This window comes from Hippoglossus hippoglossus, chromosome 17 (genome assembly GCF_009819705.1).
Source record: "Hippoglossus hippoglossus isolate fHipHip1 chromosome 17, fHipHip1.pri, whole genome shotgun sequence".
In the NCBI taxonomy this organism is placed as follows: domain Eukaryota; kingdom Metazoa; phylum Chordata; class Actinopteri; order Pleuronectiformes; family Pleuronectidae; genus Hippoglossus; species Hippoglossus hippoglossus.
In genome coordinates, this window is record NC_047167.1 from 4,299,735 (window position 1) to 4,317,485 (window position 17,751).

The 17,751-nt window shown below is 41.0% G+C and overlaps 1 protein-coding gene across 12 annotated transcripts in view; it reads left to right on the forward strand.

Moving 5' to 3' along the window:
- Window positions 1-17,751, forward strand: part of astn1 (astrotactin 1) — a 428,500-nt gene that overhangs the window by 162,978 nt on the left and 247,771 nt on the right. For all 12 annotated transcript variants that reach the window (XM_034614559.1, XM_034614557.1, XM_034614568.1 and 9 more), the window contains one exon: window positions 8,628-8,778. In XM_034614559.1, the coding sequence (XP_034470450.1) occupies window positions 8,628-8,778 (151 nt within the window). The remainder of the gene's footprint in view (window positions 1-8,627; window positions 8,779-17,751) is intronic.

A 17,751-nucleotide genomic window follows, 5' to 3' on the forward strand; every position in this document is an offset into this window, starting at 1 on the left:
CATTGATGCAACATGGCAATGTCCCAGCTTTCTTTAAACATGCTGTCAGTATGATCCTTATAATTAACAAAAGCCTAAAAGATCACATTTTTATTCTTGAAAAGCATAACGGACATACAGTATTTCAATCATGTTTAAGGATGCACCATACCACACTGAATGAGACGAGAGGCCACTCTCCTGAGGGTGACACATTTGTTTTTGTCTTTATATTCAATACAATTGCCCGTTTTTTCTTATTTTACATCTCTCAACAGGCTTTGACACTCCATGTTCTTGGTGGCAATAGCAAACAGGCCCTTCAGTGGACTCTCCGACCTCCAAGACCAAATCAAATTATTCTAGAATAGATTGTTTCCAACCCATCTCATGTGGAGTACCACACAGCTCCATATTAGGCTTCCTTGGGTATCTATTTTTTTTTCTATGCTGATGACAGCCAGCTGTACCTTCCACTCAATCTTGATCAGTGCTTTTACATCCTGGATATCAAAAAGCTGAGGTTCTAAACGTAGGCTTTGCAAACAACTGTAGTTACGAGCTGCTGAGTCCCTCCTTATTATCCGTGCTTATTAATCAGTGCACTCAATTCCACACACACACAAACACACACACACACACACACACAGTTAGAAGCCAATAAATGCACTAAACATGTCTGCTTCGGAAAATTATGTATAGGCTCTTTCCGTTATTTCAGCATCCTTTTGTCCCTTTAGACTAACTTGTTGACTTTGCTGATTAATCAAGTCCATTGATCTTTCTGACATTTATCTTGTATCGGTTGTTTATGTGACATGTATGCTGATTACTATAATTCTATTAACAAGAGCAGAACAGTAAGATGATCAGTGCCAAGGCCAGTACACGTGCATGCAGTTGCTTAGACTCAAAGTGGATTACTTTGATAAAATTAATTATATATTTAATTTATTTGTATTTCTGCTTTCTGAATAAATCTTAAAGGATGGGTGTGTAGGACTTAGGGGATCTATGGGCAGAATTTGAAAATAGTATTCTAACCCTGACCCATTACTGAACAATCACCTGATATTAAGCACTGGTGGGTTTTTGCTAGCTTAGAATTGGCCCTTTATAACTATAAATTTCACCACAAGGTTTCTACTCTAGCCACGAATGGACAAAGCAAACATTAGCTCCACAGAGGCCCTTTGGCTTTTATTATTTATTTATTTTTCCATTACCTGAAGATGCTCCTACATGTTTAGAAAGGGGAGGATGAGGGCAGGGGTATCAATTTGGTTGCAATCTGCAACCTCACAGCTAGATGTCACTAAATCCCACACACTGAACCTGTAACATAAATTATAGACTGTATATAAAGATGGACGACATGGCAGCTCCCCGAAAGTGAAGCCAAAGCGTCTACATCATTACCTGGTGGCTGGCTTCTGGAAAGGTCATAATGTTCAAATGTTAATGTTTCTGATAAATTAGTTATAGATTTATAAATTTGTTAAATTTTAGCTATTCAATCCTATAAAAACGGGGTGAAACATCATGATTGACAGCTAAGACTGACTCACAATTGCCCGTATCAGATGGACCTTGCTACCACAGCTCCATACACCAGTCGCTACTGCACAGGCTCTTGCTCCAAATGGGCAAGATGGTGTTCGAATACTCAATGTTTCAGCTTCATTTCTGGATGGTCAGAGAAAGTGGAGACACATTGTCCATCTTTACAATCTATGACATGAAGTCAAGTGGTAGGACAGGATTTGCTGATATATTTAGCAGAATATCAATTTATCAACTAACCATGGTATTGCTATGAGTGTAGATTAGGTGTAAACAGCAAGAAGTTGTTATACTTGCATTAGAAGCCGACTTGAGATCAAGGCCCCCCCCACCAGCTGGGATTGATAGTTTGTGAAATGTGCAGTCACAGTTCATGGAAAATTGACAATATGTTTTCTGTATTTTGCATGAGTCTAGAAACTGGAGGTGATTTGAAAGTATGCCCATGAAATAAAAAATGAAAAACATCAGGCTAAACTGAAGGATGAAGTCATTACCAACCAAAGTGAACCATTAGAGACATTTTTAGATTGAGATTTCTCCCGAAGAGGTTGATTGACTTTCATGAATCAAATCAGTGATTCCTTTTAAATACTGTAATAGCCATTTGACTTATCTCACTCAGCTCAACTGAGTTCAAAAAAGGGTCTGAAATAAACAGTCTTTCTCAGTGAATGTGGCATCAACATGTCAAATAGAAGAGGCTGCTTTCTCAGAAGGAAATATGTGGGCTTGTTGCTGGGCATAAATCACAAACTTGTTGATAATTATTTGAGTGAAAGAGATGTAGAGATACCCATGTGTAAATATGGCTCCAGGTGTGAATGTTACTGATGTGTGTACCACAGCTGCTTAAAAATACTTCTAGAACAGGGATGAAAATTAATGCTGACGCACAAAATGCCTAGTGTTTGTTAAAAAAAGGCTTTTATTTCCGGTTACCGTGAATAGAGCCTGAGTTGCTTCCTTTGCATCAGCCGTCGTAACTCGACCATCTTGTTGCATAGATTGCTAAGTATTGACATAGACTGTAGCTGAACATCTTAAATTATATACCTGAAATCAATTTAGAATGATTTATCGTACTTGTTTCAAGGACCACAGCAACGTACAGTGTCCTCTGTGTTTACAGACCAGTAACTCAGCCATAACAGTGGTGTATCTGCCACTGTCACAATCTTTCCTGAACCTCAGAGGGGAACTCTGCAGATTCTACACATCAAAGTGTGTTTACAGGATATGGGGAGTACTACTGCATATGTGAGAAGAAGTTGTACAAAGCCTTTTGTGGCTCCGGAGGGAGCTGTGTCAAAGTCTCATGTCACTTAGGTTGGTTAGGGCTGGAGACTGCAAGACTGGAAGAAATACAGATACAAACTGGGGCTGAAGGGTTAGAGAGAAGGGAGCATTACCTGCTGGTAGCGAGATCGCCAAATCTCCAATTGAATTGTCTGTGGTCAAGTTGCAATGTGGGTAATGTAGGTGCAACCTGCCTTTTGGTCAATAGGTTTTGATAAGAATTAATGTAAAAGATGATGAAACATAATGAAAAGCTATAAATAAAAACAAGTATTCAATATCTCGTTCTGCTCAATTGATTTTCATCGCACAGTGTGAAGTGGTTTGCATGGTTTGAATCCCAGTTCAGGTGCTTTCTTTCTGTGTGGAGTTTGCATATTCTCCCCGTGTCTGTGTGGGTTTTCTTCAGGTTCTCCAGCTTCCTCCCAAAGACATGCAGATGGAGGTTATGTTAATTGGTGACTCTGAGAATGTGAGCGTTAATGGTTATTTGTCTCTATATGTCAAACCTGCCCAGGGTGTACCCAGGCTTTGGCCCAATATCAGTGAGGATTGGCTATAGCTCCCCCTGTAACCCTCAAAGGATAAGAGGTGAACGTAGATAATGTCTGATAATAGAACAGGAGCGTAAGGCTAAATTGGTGAATTTAATTTTCAACCATTGCATGTTTGCCACAGGTAATGATTGTAGAAACCAAAGTTAGAAATGTTGACATATTCCAGGGATTTTATTTTATTATATATCACCATTTCTGTCTGGGTCGGTACTTGGGGTTAATTCTGGATGTGATCGATGACTCTGAAGTTTCTCATGTGGACACTTTAACTTTTCATTTTGCATTTCTCTACTAGCTGATGTATGACATAGCTAAATGGAATGGAACCACTATAGTGTCTATAGTTATCAGCTCTGCTATAATGAAAAAATATATATTTAAGAAATGTAACTTTTCTGACATTAGTGTTGTGAGTGATAAAAAAAAACGAAAAAGGGAAAACGAAAAACATATTTATTACCTTGGGGGGGGGGTTTCATCATATTTATAAGACCAAATAAAAGTCAGTGGGGTGCAGGGAATTGGTTAGCAGATGTTTACCTGTCACGCCTGCTCCTCCAATTGCTTAATTGGAGGGATTTTTAGAGATGTTAAGAGATAAAACTATGATATTTCACTGGAAAATAGCAGCAACAAGAGACAACTCAGAAAATGTAAACATCATTATTATTCCTCTGATGTTCTTGTGACCCATCTGATTTGACTTTAGGGCCGTTGGAGTTTGATACTGATGTCTAGGTAACATCTTAGCTAATATCTCATTTGTGTATTGATCTGAAAAGGATGCACTTCTATAACGTGACCAGTAGCAATAAAAGAGCAATTCCAGTCAGCACCCCCCTCACCACAACTACAGCTCACTTTGTTTCACTTACGGTGTTTCATATACTGTAAATATATTCAGTTCTTCAACCCCCTGGACTCCACGCTCACGCATTTCAAATCCTCCTTCTTTTTTTTCATTTGGCATCCTTTTTTCAAGACACTGTAAATAACTCATTTCCCTCTGATCTGACATCTGATGAACCCTATCTTCCCCCGCTCCCTGGGGGCCACAGGGAAACACAGCTCACACCTACTTGAAGCTGCTGATTCCCTCCGCTCTTGAGCTGCGTTTCCGCCGCGTTTCATAAATATTTGTCACTCCGCCTTGATCCGGAGCAGATGGTTAAATAGCGACGTTCCCTGATCTTGCTCCGCACGATGAGTCGCCTCTGTGGCACTTACGATTTCACGAGGGCTCAGCCTTGGTTTTTCTTTTGCAGCATTGCCTTGAACCTGTATTGAAGATGTGATGTTGGTATCCGACCTGCATATTATTTGTGCGTTTTCTTGTATAACGAATGTTTTCTCGGTGTAGCATTTCTCCAACTCTGGCTTTTACATCATTTTCTTCATGTTTTTTACATAATCTGAACCACAAACACATTCAATCTGTTATTTTCAGAAATACCTATACATTCAAATTATACTTCTTTTTACATTGTTGGTGGTAATTTTCATTCTTCTGTCTGAACTGAATAACGAACTAATGCACGTAAATTGCAGGGCATAAGTTGGCATTTAAACCTGTAGTGGCACTTTTCAGTGGTAAGTGGGCTGAATGAATGGTCCTTTGAATGGCCTGTTTTGACGTGCAACCGTCCCATTATTCAGCTATCCATGTTAATGGTGCCCGTAATTGAGGCTTATATTTATTGCAGACAGCTGTCATAGACAACATGTTAAATGTATTGCAGGTAGTGCTCATTGGCTGTTCATTGTACGGGTGTCCTGTAAATGCAGTAGGTTGTCAAAATTATGTGTGCTCCTTGTTTTTTTGGGGGGATTTAAATCAAATGTGTTTGTAATGTAACAGAGAACCTTTCTATTCTTATATGTAGCTCAGCTATAATATCTTAAATGTTGATATAATAAGCTACATTTTAAGCATATTTACTTAGCTTATCCATTTGGGCAATTTGAATAAGATTGCTCATTCTGGTGGGTTAATGAAGCAATTGTGTACTATTGTGTACTGATTGTAGCCTCGGTTGGGTCAGACAAACATTTTAATTGCCATTTTAATTTGCTGAGTAAATTTGGATCCAGTGCTGCAGTCAATTGATTGTGAGAATTTGTGAATTTTAAAACTTGAAAACCTGGCCTTAAATCTTAACTGTTTTTTCTCGAACATTAAACTTTTCTGAACAAGTAAGCGACATAAAGTTTAATACTCAAAACGCTGCTTCATCAGGACTGTGTGTCTGTGTTGTGTGATCAGATTAGATTGACTGTCACTGGACTAAATTATGTTGAAATGTAGCTACATCCTGATTGATGCACAGAAGTATGTGTCATCACCTTTTCTCAACTGAACCCATCAGCAAAAACTAGAGTTCCTCTGGGATAATGTCAAATGGAAGTTTTCTTTGCTTATATGAAACTTTTTATTTCAGTTCCTGTAGAGAGGGTCAACAATGTCAACATAGGCCCACTGTCCAGGTATTCCATCCAAATACGAAACTACACATTAAACTGTAGGTGGAACAGCTTTCTACACAGGTTGTGTAGAAGAAGCTGCACAACGGCAGTCAAGGACCTTCAGTCAGTGACACTGGTTCCGAGCAGTTGAAGCACGAGTGCATATAGCACCATTGCTCAGGTGCAGTTTGGTACTAGTACACAATTAGTATAACATTATGAGGTGCAACAGACAAGAGGTTATAGGCAGAGCATGAAGTGCAAAATCCTCAAGCCAGCAACCTTTGTTGTATGTCGTTATCTATTTGGTCAGGTGAGGAAAAAAAGTAGCGTCCGGTATCGACAGGCAGAAATGAATGCTCATACACCTCAGCAGGAGTAAATAGATTCAACTCCCCTAACTCTGCCCCATCCATGCTATCTGAACTTGGCCCAACAAAATATCTGCTTCCTCTTCACAGTAAAACAAAGTAGGCCCAACATGTGCTATGTGTGTTTGTTAACAAAGGCTGCCGGCCCCTCCCATCTAATTTGCATGGTACAGTTATAGTATTATGCAGATGAAAGGAAGGCTTTTGATCAGAGATCTGACCTGGATAAGGTATCCACATGCACAGTTTAGTAAGAAATGGAGATGAAATATTCATTAAATGGCACCGTGAGGCCATGTTCTTCCCCTTGAGTAATATTATTTCCGAAGCCAAGATATTTAGACGAGTTGCAGCATTTCTATGAAACTTGCTCTAGATAATCATAGTTGCTGCTGACTAACCATTTCATCAGGACAGCATTTAGTTGTACACATGAATAACATGCTCCAGGGAGAATTTACCCTTTGAATAGAAATATCAAAAATACTGGCAGATTTCCATGGCATTTTCCGTGCACAGTAATGCTGCTAAATGAATACATGTTTTTGATTTTCCTGACACTATGATGGAGTTTATTTTTGTACCACTCTTTGGTAATGGATATAGTCTGAACGATTCATCAGCATGACTTTAAACATGTTTTTTTGTCTCGTGTGACATTTAATGGAAACTTGTGTTTCCTGATTATAATTGGAGCCTCCAAATAATTTCGCTTTCACACTTGCTGTGAGTTTCATCATCTGTCGAGGCTCAGTTCCATAGGTCCCCTATGAATAAATGACAACAAAGCAATGGGCAATTACAATTGAAAAATTGTTTTGTAAGATAACATGGAGATGACTGTGTGAGGGAAGGAAGCTCAGTGTCTTTTCTCTCCGGGAACGGAGGAGAGGACGAGGCGTTGGTTAAAAAAATATCGTGTTAGTGCCTCAGAGGTCATAATTTTCTTCACCAAGGCAACTTCATGGCCGCACTATACACAAATTGTTGTTTATCATCACCAGTACTCAGAAATAGCTCTGTAATTTAGATTATGTGAGACCCAAGTCCTCTCTGCTTTGTTCTTCATCTCCATCAATCTCAAATCCTTATACTGTTGCTGCTCAGCGGGAGGATCTGCACATTGACCTTGCATCGAGCCACACAAACACAACAACACAAAGTGACTCCTCAGAGCAAGGTTCCAAACGATGAATCAAAGGTGCGGTTCATCTCCCGAGCCTACAGCTTTGGAAAGCGGCTATGCAGTGGAAAGCTTTTCCCATGACGATTAGACAGAATGAATTAAACATGCCAGTGTTTGTAATTTTATGATTTTACATATCTCTTCAGTAAGTTTAATAGAGTGGAAGGTGAAACAGAACCTCTTACAAAGCAGAATCCTGATGCACCACTTTGACCGAACCCCCTTTTTCTCACCAGTAATGTTAAAATGTGATCTAAATTCATTATTAAAACATTATTGATTGCTGACTTCACTGACACGGAGGAACAATTGTTGAACGTATTCCACCATTGACTTCACCAGACTAGTGTCACACATTATCAGTATTACGATCTAGATCCCATTAGTGGCAATTGAGGCTTTTTATGTCACAGCCAAGACAAACACAGCAAAGTAGTTTGGGACGACAGAGTGTAACAGTGACCGCCCACATTTAGAATCTCTGGAAGTAAATGTCCGAAGAACATAAACATTTGATTCGGAGTTACAAAAAATCTTTTTCATATCAGTTGATATCAATATATATCGTGCTATAAATCAAATACCCATGTGTTCATGTACAGTGTTCTTCTTATGTACGAACGTTTTTTTATGCACAAAATTGATTGTACTTGCTTGTACAATCATCCTGTGCCACTGCACTTTACTTATAACACTTCATAGAAACCACTACAGTGAAAAGGTGGATATAATGTACAAACTTTAATTACATTTTAATTTTTATTGTATTGCTTTTTTATGTTTCTTTATTCTCTTGTCTACCTCACTCTGACGTGCCTGCTGCTGTAACAACTGAAATTCCCCAGTGTGTGGATTAATAAAGTTTGATTTGATCTTATCTTAACTTACATCAGTGCCACTGCACCATCAAAATCCTTTTATCGCCCAGCCCTAACCTAACGATTCGTATGTAGACACTGACATACTTGCTGGGTGTGGTTACAGGGTCACAGAGCACACATGTGACCTCGCCCACCACACCTACCAGTGACACTGGGTGCGGTCAGATGTGCAACACACGACCCTCAAAGCGGAGAGTTTAGTGAACACACTAATTTATTGACAGCAAGATCAAACAGTTTGCTGCTGTATGCTTAAATCTTTAATTAGTCCTCAACACGATGCACACTGCTAAACAACTGCTTTCTATGCTCTTTCTTTTATTTTCAGGGAGGAGTTGATGATCAGTTCATCCTTTGATTCATTGGAGGTTCTCCTGGACTCGTTTGGACCCGTCAGAGACTGCACCAAAGACAACGGAGGCTGCAGCCGCAACTTCCGCTGCATATCTGACAGAAAGCTGGACTCCACTGGATGTGTGGTGAGTCACCGTTCGGTTATAAAACTCGGGCTGTGAGCTGCCATACATTAACTTCACAATGTGACCTTTCCCTCTGGTTCCTGTATGAATCAGATTCAAAGTACTTAACAGTGTTATATATATATATATATATATATATTCTGTACTAGTCCTTTTATGATTGATACAATATGAGAGCATGGGCCTGAATGCTTTTCCCTCCCAGCGCTCCACAGATCTGAGCCTGAGGGACTTTTAACCCGATGCCCACTTTTATAGCCTCTTTACTACTGGTTCATATTCTAATATTGTATGAATATCCGGCTGTGGTCGTCTGTGTTTAAGTCTGTCTGCCTGTATAAATATTCATGAGCCTATCTGCTGACCAAAATGACCCATATCAAGGACAATCAGTGGACCTGCTCCACGTAATGTGTCGGAGTCGACAGTTTGACTTTGCCTCTTGTCTCTTATGCCTCCGAGGCTGACAACACATTCATTACCTCCAGGTGGTGCTTAGCAACCAAGCGATGTAGCCGGCCGGTCTGTTTGTCTGCATCTGTTGGGAACTCCAGCAATGCTGTTTTGTTATTTGCAGAATCTTAGCGCCGTCTGCTAGTGTTTTGCTTCGCCCCGAAATCCCCCCACTTCTATTGATAAGCTGTCAGGCAGCAACTCCCCCGAACAATTTCATTTCAAGTACTTTGACGCACTTGAGCTCAGACTTTCAGGTATCGTGGGAAGTGCTATTTATGCAACTCTGCATGCTCCATCTTATCTCTCATAATTGTATCTCAAGAAGAGGGAGATAGCTCGGGAGGTGTTTGGGAACACCTCACGAGCTTTCCCATTGCTCACCTCACAATGGGAACACGTTTATAGATTAGAGCATATGTAAAAACAGTATCAATCAGTGTTTTCATTGAAGGTACTTCTCGGGGCTGTTGAGCACAGAGAGGCATTTGCCCTGTTAACAGGCATGTAAAGCACATGCTGCAGTGTGAGTATTGATCAACCTCTTGCTCTTTCTCCATCTGACTTTAATTACTAAGTCTCGGAGTACGAACACGCGGTCTGCAAATGTGCTCTGGGAGAAAGAAAGTGGATTTCAGGTTCATACATTTTGGATTCAAAATGTATGAATTGGAAATCTGTGGCATGCCCAGTATCCTCTGTATCCTCTGCTGCAACAAGATGTAACACAAATCAATCTCACCTCAATTCCTGCAGTGCCATTTTCTCCGGTTCCTTTTGTTGTTTTTTTTATAAATAAGACTGCCTCTATGAGATAACAGAATGATGCATGTTTCATTTGATTAAAGGTGAAATGTTTTATTACAATAATTAAGTAGAAATCACGATTAAACTATTCCCAGTGGGAGAAAACATTTTTTTTCTTGTGTCTAATTAAAACAGACTATTGTTTCACTCTTAGTTTTTACTAATGATCTGATGTAATTGCAGGCTCAATCACCTCCCGCTAGAATAAGTTGTGAGTGCAACGTGAGAGTCTGAAGCCTCGCCAGCTTTTCTGTGAGGCTGCAGTTAGCAATGCTTTGTCCTCTCAGCTGGCAGTGTCATGCTCACCACCATTTACCATGCTCAACCTATCGGCCTCAGCAAGCATTGAAAGAAAAGCTCACAGGTCCACGCACTTTAGATAAGATTGTATGGTTTGTCAACTGTTGGGACCATCCTCCACCAGTGTTTCCCATCGTTAGAGAAAAAAAGATAAATTCTGACATTTTGGGATTTACTTGGTTTTTCAGTAGAAAATATTGAAGCAATTAGCACACATTCGATTATAGCCTTAACAATTAGATTCCCTCATGAATGTATTACTACTCCCGGTGAGTGTCCCACCCATCCACTGCTTCTGGTCACATGCCCGTTCATTCCTGTTCAGACCTGGTGTTAACATCACAAGTTCAGGTTTGAACCCATGTGCACTGAGATCCGATCACATGAGCCTCATTCGTCGGTCTGCCGCATGTGGCCACGTTCTTTTTGATGTGTGAATGCAAATGTGTCCAGGGCCACATGTGAAGGACCCCTACTCATCTGACGTCCTCTAACATGGTACAGTTTAAGTGTATTTCTTCGCTTCTCAGTGTCTATCCACTAATTTGTGAGTGGCCACCGCTACAATATCAACATTGACCATCACATAATGATTGATACTTTCTTAAATCTTTCTTCATAACAGAGCTGCACAATATTCATTCAGCCCCTCTTGACTCCCCACTCTCTATTGCTTGGTCTGACACACACACACACACACACACACACACACACACACACACACACACACACACACACACACACATCAGACACATCTGTAATCTCAGACTGGGCAAAAGCAACATCATTTGGTCTTTGCGAAAACACAAATTACGTACATGTTTATTTGCATATTAAGCGTGGAAGTGAGATTTAATCAGAAATGTTCACAGGAGACACATTCAGGACACATTATTACGTGAGCACACAAACTGACCACTTATGATGAGTGGCCTAAGGGCAGATGTTAATACCAGCTCTTTAACGGGGCCATTAATGTGTTTTTCTGTCCTCTATTCGACAACTTATCATAAAAAAACTCAGTTGTTAGTAGAACTTGTGAATGTCCACTACCTACATTTTTACGATACGCCGTGAGAGGAGTCATCTGAGTTGCAACAACATTGCACCGGAATGTCAGAAACCAAAATATCCATCCAATTTTCATCTTGTACCAAGAGATGACAGAGCGGAGATTCCAGCAGGGCTTTGAAGTCTCATGGGCATTTGATCATGTTTTACTCATTAAAAAAAAAGTATCCGTTTCCTGCTCTTTGGATGTGAGAAAGCACAACAAGAGAAAAATCCAGATATTTTGTCCTGATGTTATTCCTTTAAATACAATGACTGGATTCTTTTAAACAGCTGCTTGTATGCACCAGCATCGAGCTGCTTCTGCCTCTGTATGTTGCACCGTGTTGCAAATTCTCGTTGAGGAAAGAAAATTCCTGGAATTATACTTTCATGGATCCAAAGGAGAAACGGCAACAAATATTTCATGCCAGCACTTAGAGGTGTCATGAGACTCTACTTTTGTTTTTATATTAATGATTTATTGGCCTCTTATATTTCCATCCCTACGAGCATGTTGAAGAATACTGTGATATTCTTATTTAATTTTTAAGAACCTTTGGAGAGAAAGGGAACAAAGGGAAATTCCGCACTTACACACTGACAGTATTTAGCCTTATTTTCTTCCGTATTCTCATCAAGTGAATGCTCACTAAGCTCCACTCTAACAGGCGTAAGTGAAACAGAAATGAATACCCTTGAATTTTACACTTAAATAAGAGCCCCCATGGAGAAGGAGCTGTATGAGTATTTTAGACAAAATATATATAACGTGAAGGGTTTTCAGGGGGCGGGACATTTACCTTTTTACATTTCACTGTCAATTCGTCCGTCAAGCTTTATCACTTGCAAATATCCAAACACATACAAAAAAGAATCATCCTCGGTATACCGGCTTACGTTCAAATGACTGCTCAAATGTGGGGAGGAAATAAATATTCAATTTGGAATAAGTTTATCTTCAGTCACAGGGCATAAAAGCACAAGGCAAGAACAAGCACCCTCAGAACAAAAAAGATATGAAACACATTTAGTTTTGACGTCTGCACGGAGAAGCTTTGAAACGTTGATGGAACATCTTAGATCAAGGTACGTCTGTTTGCTGATGTAAAAACACGCAACTGCAGAGCAACAATACCATAAAAAAACAGCTCGGCCCAAATCACCTGTTAGCCCTTCAGTGGGTTCCGCACACTAATGTGAGAAAGAGGTTACGGCTCGCATTCAGATTATTAGGCACTTGAATTCTTTCAGACAATAGCAGCAGGTTTAATTCTGATTTGTGTGTCTGGTTCATGTTGTGTTCCCCATTTGCATTCATGCATGTTACTACAAAGTGGCACACACCGATCTACCAATTTGTTTGTGACCCTGAGTGCACCATCAAAGTTACACGTTTGGATTCAAAGGAATGTGGGCACTGTCGGGGGGGGGGGGGTTCTCAGCCTTTTTTAGTTCCACTTTGAGATGCATTGCTCTGCACTTTAGTCTGTCATGTCCCAATCTGTAACCTTATGATTAAATCGTGCTTAACTTTGACGGTTCAGAGTGTTTGTATTGTATTATAATCTAACAGCAAATGAGATGTAAGGAACATGGGGACCTTAGAGACAATTTCACTAAATAAATGAAATATTTTTTTTTTTTGTCTTTCAGTTTTTCTAATGTGCACTCAGACTTTGAGTCTCACAAACAAACTCAATAACATCAATTCCGATGGCATGTTCACACCAATCGCGACAAACGTTTGGTGCTGTGAGATTCCATTCGAAGTCAATGCAAAAAATGTCATTCGCGTCTATTGCTCAAGTTTAAATATTTGAACTCGAGCAAAAATTTAGTGTGACATGATGTTGCAAAAGCCAATCAGTGGCTGGAAAGGACAGTCATGCAGTCACAGCTTCCTGGAGGAAATTCCCGGAGCCGTGTGCTCTTCCGGACCCACACACACACAACACTGGTAGCTTCTGCAGCATTCCCACAACATATACCCGACATACACTACGCAGCCTCTGTAGTCACTTCAACCAGTCGTCCTCCTCTCCTTTTCTGGAGGGAAACAGGTGAATATTCCCGGGTTGTGTTTATTCGCATTACTTGCATGATTCACGCAAGTAACAGGAATGTGTTAATGCTATAAGCAGATCTGACTGGTACAGATAATTAAATGTAAAAAAATATGTAATTTAACGTTGGCCATATTATAGTATTTTTCTTTCCTCACAACCATCTGGGGACCCCCAGAAAATATTTTGGTTGAGAATCACTACTATAAACGACAAATCACTGCATGTTTTGATGATGAACTTGGCTACAGTGCTTTCTATGCTAATGGCAGTAAATAAATGCAAACCTCTGCTGTGACGCTAATGCACTAAACCTACTTAATCATATTTAGTTTCCTTGATAGAGACTGATATGGTGGCATATTGTTGTATTTGCATCTTTACTACAGATATACTACCTGTGCTTCACCGCCTTAACTTTGATTCACTTTCAAGTATGTTTTATGAGAATATTATGAAGTACTTTTGTCAGCTCCGGGTAGTATCTTCAGGTCATTAATCTCAACTAATATGTACAGCAGTGCGGGCTGTGTGTAGCCCGTGAGGGCAAACCCAGGACAAACGCGTTGCTCCTCTTGCTGCAGGGTGATAACCGAAGGTGATTTACCAGGATTATTTTTAGCGTTTTTCTTCTTGTCTCTGTTTTTCCAGCCGCGGACAGAGCACAGTAATCAAAAGGATTCTGGTAACAAAATTGACCGGAGCATTATCAGTCAGAGGGAACAAAATAGGATTCAGAAAAATAGAAATCTGTTCCTTTTGGCTGCATTTACTTCTGTATTCTATATGAAAACATCAGTCAAACCATCTTATCTCCTTCACCTGCTCCACCCTGAGGTTCTGCTGCTCCTTCCGCTCTGTCCCACTCTTACTTTCTCACTGTTTGTTTTTGTCCTACCACTGCTATATCATTTTTATTGCCCGTGCTCGATTCCCGTGTTTTACTCCCTCCTTTCTGGAATGGGCTGTGTGCTTGATCTGTGGTAATGCTGGTCGCAGCTTTCTTCTGAAACCGTAAAGGTGACTTGCAGTTATTGGGCCGCGGGCAAGTAAAGACCCGCTGCTGGACTCGGCTCGCAGAAGCCTTAAATCACCGCTGCTGTCAGAAGAGCCGTTCACTTGATCATTCAAAGTTATGTGAAGATCGACTCCGTACGCGGAACCTTGACCTGGGAAATCTGTTGTCGTGAACACGCCTGCTGTTAACAAGAGTTATGATGAGTTATCGACGAGTCCAAATCGCACTAAATTCGACACTGCACTTCTTCGGGCCCTTAACAAGCCAATAGGATGAATGGTTCTCAAGATCTGTCGCTCATACAGACAGAGATTTCTGGAATCGGTAGATAGATCCCGCAGATTATTGAGTGATGCATAACGTTGAGCTGAAGTGCGCCTGTCCAGTAAACATCTTCTCATTCACTCAAAGCTCGGCGATCGCATCCTGCTCTTGAACTGCTTTCTTTTTCTGAGCTCTCCTTCATTTACTGAATGTAGCTCGTGGTCAGTCCCGGGCACTGCTGCTGCTGCTGCTGTCTCAGTAAATCAGCCACTCATTACACACAGATTGCTGAGCACAAATTGAATGAGAGAGGCAGCGTAAATCTGCCCTGCGCTTTTATTTATGTAAATCCGGCCCTGAACGTACACAATCATCAATTACAGAGGAGACGTAGGAGGAAGCTGCTAAGTTGAGGGGAGGATTTTCCCTTTAAGCTTTTGAGACAACTTAGATTGTGATGCAGTGCAGAGTAACTAGTAGAGATGTCCACGGTAGTTCAATATTTGCTGATTTAACTAATTACCTAAACTTTTAAAAAAAGTAGCTTATTGCAGTTTGCTCAATGTTTTGGTATTTTATTTAAGGGAGGCGTGTCATTAATCTTTTAAAAAACATCTTCGAACACCAAGCAAACATTTGCATGGCGTAACTTGCGTGTTTGGCCGCAGAATTATTGTGTGCTTACGAATGCAAGCAAACACCTCTCGTGAAATGGGAAATGAAGAGAGGAAGTGGCTGAAGTGGCTTCATCTGCTGTGTTGTACCTTTTGTGGAAATGTCAGAGAAGTCAGTGCCGTTGTGGGTCCCTAAGCTCACCTGGAGGTACAGGCCGCGCTGGGAATTTGTTTGAATAGTGTGATGACGTGCTGGCTCGGATCCGTGTTAGGATCTGTCACCTGTGAGTTTTCGTTATTAATTCTGATTTGCAAATATTTCAACTTGAAGGAGTGAAGCGAATGGCAAAAATGTTGTGTCTTTGTGTCTATTCTCATTGCACAAAAAAATCTGCTTCGCATTCGGTGTGAGCGCACCGTTAATGCAATTTGCAAGTGAGCGAAGCCATTGCTCTTCACCCACACACACACACACACTGTCCATCACCACTGCTCCTGGCTGCTGTTGCATACATTAGTGTGTGTGTGTGTTTGTAATTATCTTGTGACTGTTGAGCTTATAAACGAGCCTCTCATCCATCTAATAAAGATGGTAAACTGGCAGGGCCCCAGCACTCGGATTCCTCCCTAATCAGTTAACACCTTGTCTGAATCCGCACCGCCGGTAGCTTTCCTGTCTGCGTTTAATATCTTTCCTTGCGTGAGAGTCGACTGATGCCGGCGGTCTGCGCTGACCGGCCCCGCTCCTACCCGCTGATATATAGCACTCCTGGGGAGAGGCGGCGTGTGGCGCCTGTGGAAGCGAAACTGTAATAATCACAGGATGAGTGCGAGATTAATTAGCCCCGTCTCGTCACTTATCTTACACTGCAAAATGGTGGAAAACAAGGATGTTGTTGACAGAGCAGATTGCCCGACAGGACGGAAAGCAGAGATTAGCCGGGCGCTGTCTGCGGCTGATCATTAGTGCTGTTTTGCTGCGTTTTACAGCTGTATGTGCTGTTTGTCTGCTTAGTAGCACTATAGTGTGTGTGTGTGTGTGTGTGTGTGTGTGTGTGTGTGTGTGCTGTGACGGTGCAGTGTGCCCTCGCGGTAGTCAGATACACAGTCTTGGATTTAACCATTCAGATGCAGTATGTTCCAAGTAATGATAAATTACAGCTGGTTTTCCCCCTGATGGGTTGGAAAGGACAGGTCGCTCCACGTAGAGGAGCTTCCATTGTTCTATATCCATGTGTTTTGTTTTTTGCCCTATTCATTACAAAGGGCAGAAAAGTGCTGCTCTGTTGTTTTTTCTACGAGCTGACACTTTTAGGGTCTTCTGGGTGTTTTGATTTTGACAGCTGATAAAAAAACACGTCGACTAAAGGGAGCTTTGACTTGAGAACACTTTCAAGTTTCACACATTCAGATTCGGTGTGATTGTTGGGAGGTTTTACTTAAAAAGGAATACATTAAAGAGCATGGTAGGTTAAAGGCAGAATGGCATTTCTTTACATGTTTGCTCTGAAGAGGGTCCCGTGTGTTGCTCACGTTTCTCATGCATCGTAGCTTAAAGGGCCCATTCATTCAGAAACCATCCTTACTTTGATGTTTGACCTTCATTGTGCAGGATGGTGATGCACTGTAAGTTACAGGGGTTTGACACAAGACAAACACTGTCGCTGGTTTCCGCACCTGCTGAAGAAGAAAGGTTTCCTGCGCTCACCTTCAGAACTCGTTCAGAGACGGATCAAGGTCCAACATGCGTCGTATAGAAGTACAGAGTGGAAACCTGAAGACTCCAGTGCACATACACACATAAGTGCTTTATTGTTATTTATATTTCCAAATTGTCTGATTCTTGATTGGGAGTAAGACGTCCCAGATCAGGAGGTAAGATAATCGATGACATATGAATAATCATTATTCGAAATATGAGCAGTGATAATGGCTGTGCATGATACGAGTGGTTATCTATAACTCTAGTTTAGCTCCTGTAGATGAGCAGAGATAATGGCGGGACCACTGGGTCATTACATGCACATGACTGGTGCGTATCACACCAGTGGGGCCAACCCATGTAGCTTAGATACAACGTAGATACAAGGCCGGGTCAAGCTGCCTGGTGTCTGCTCTTTGCTCGGGTGAGAGTTCGATACAAAGGCAGTTAATGCCACGTTAGGTCAGGGTTAGAGAGTGCTGTAGCCTTTCTGAGTGCTCAGCACATTCATGGTGGTACAGCCTGATGCTCACCACAGGGCCTGATAGGTCAAAACATCACTTAACATCAACACTGGCTTTCCACAGTAATTGTCTGTTAACTTTTGGCCCAGTACACTTTACTGTATATTGAAAAGTACAATCCTTATCTCTGTGTTTATTTCCTTGGAAACTGTAATAACTAACATGTTAAAGCGTA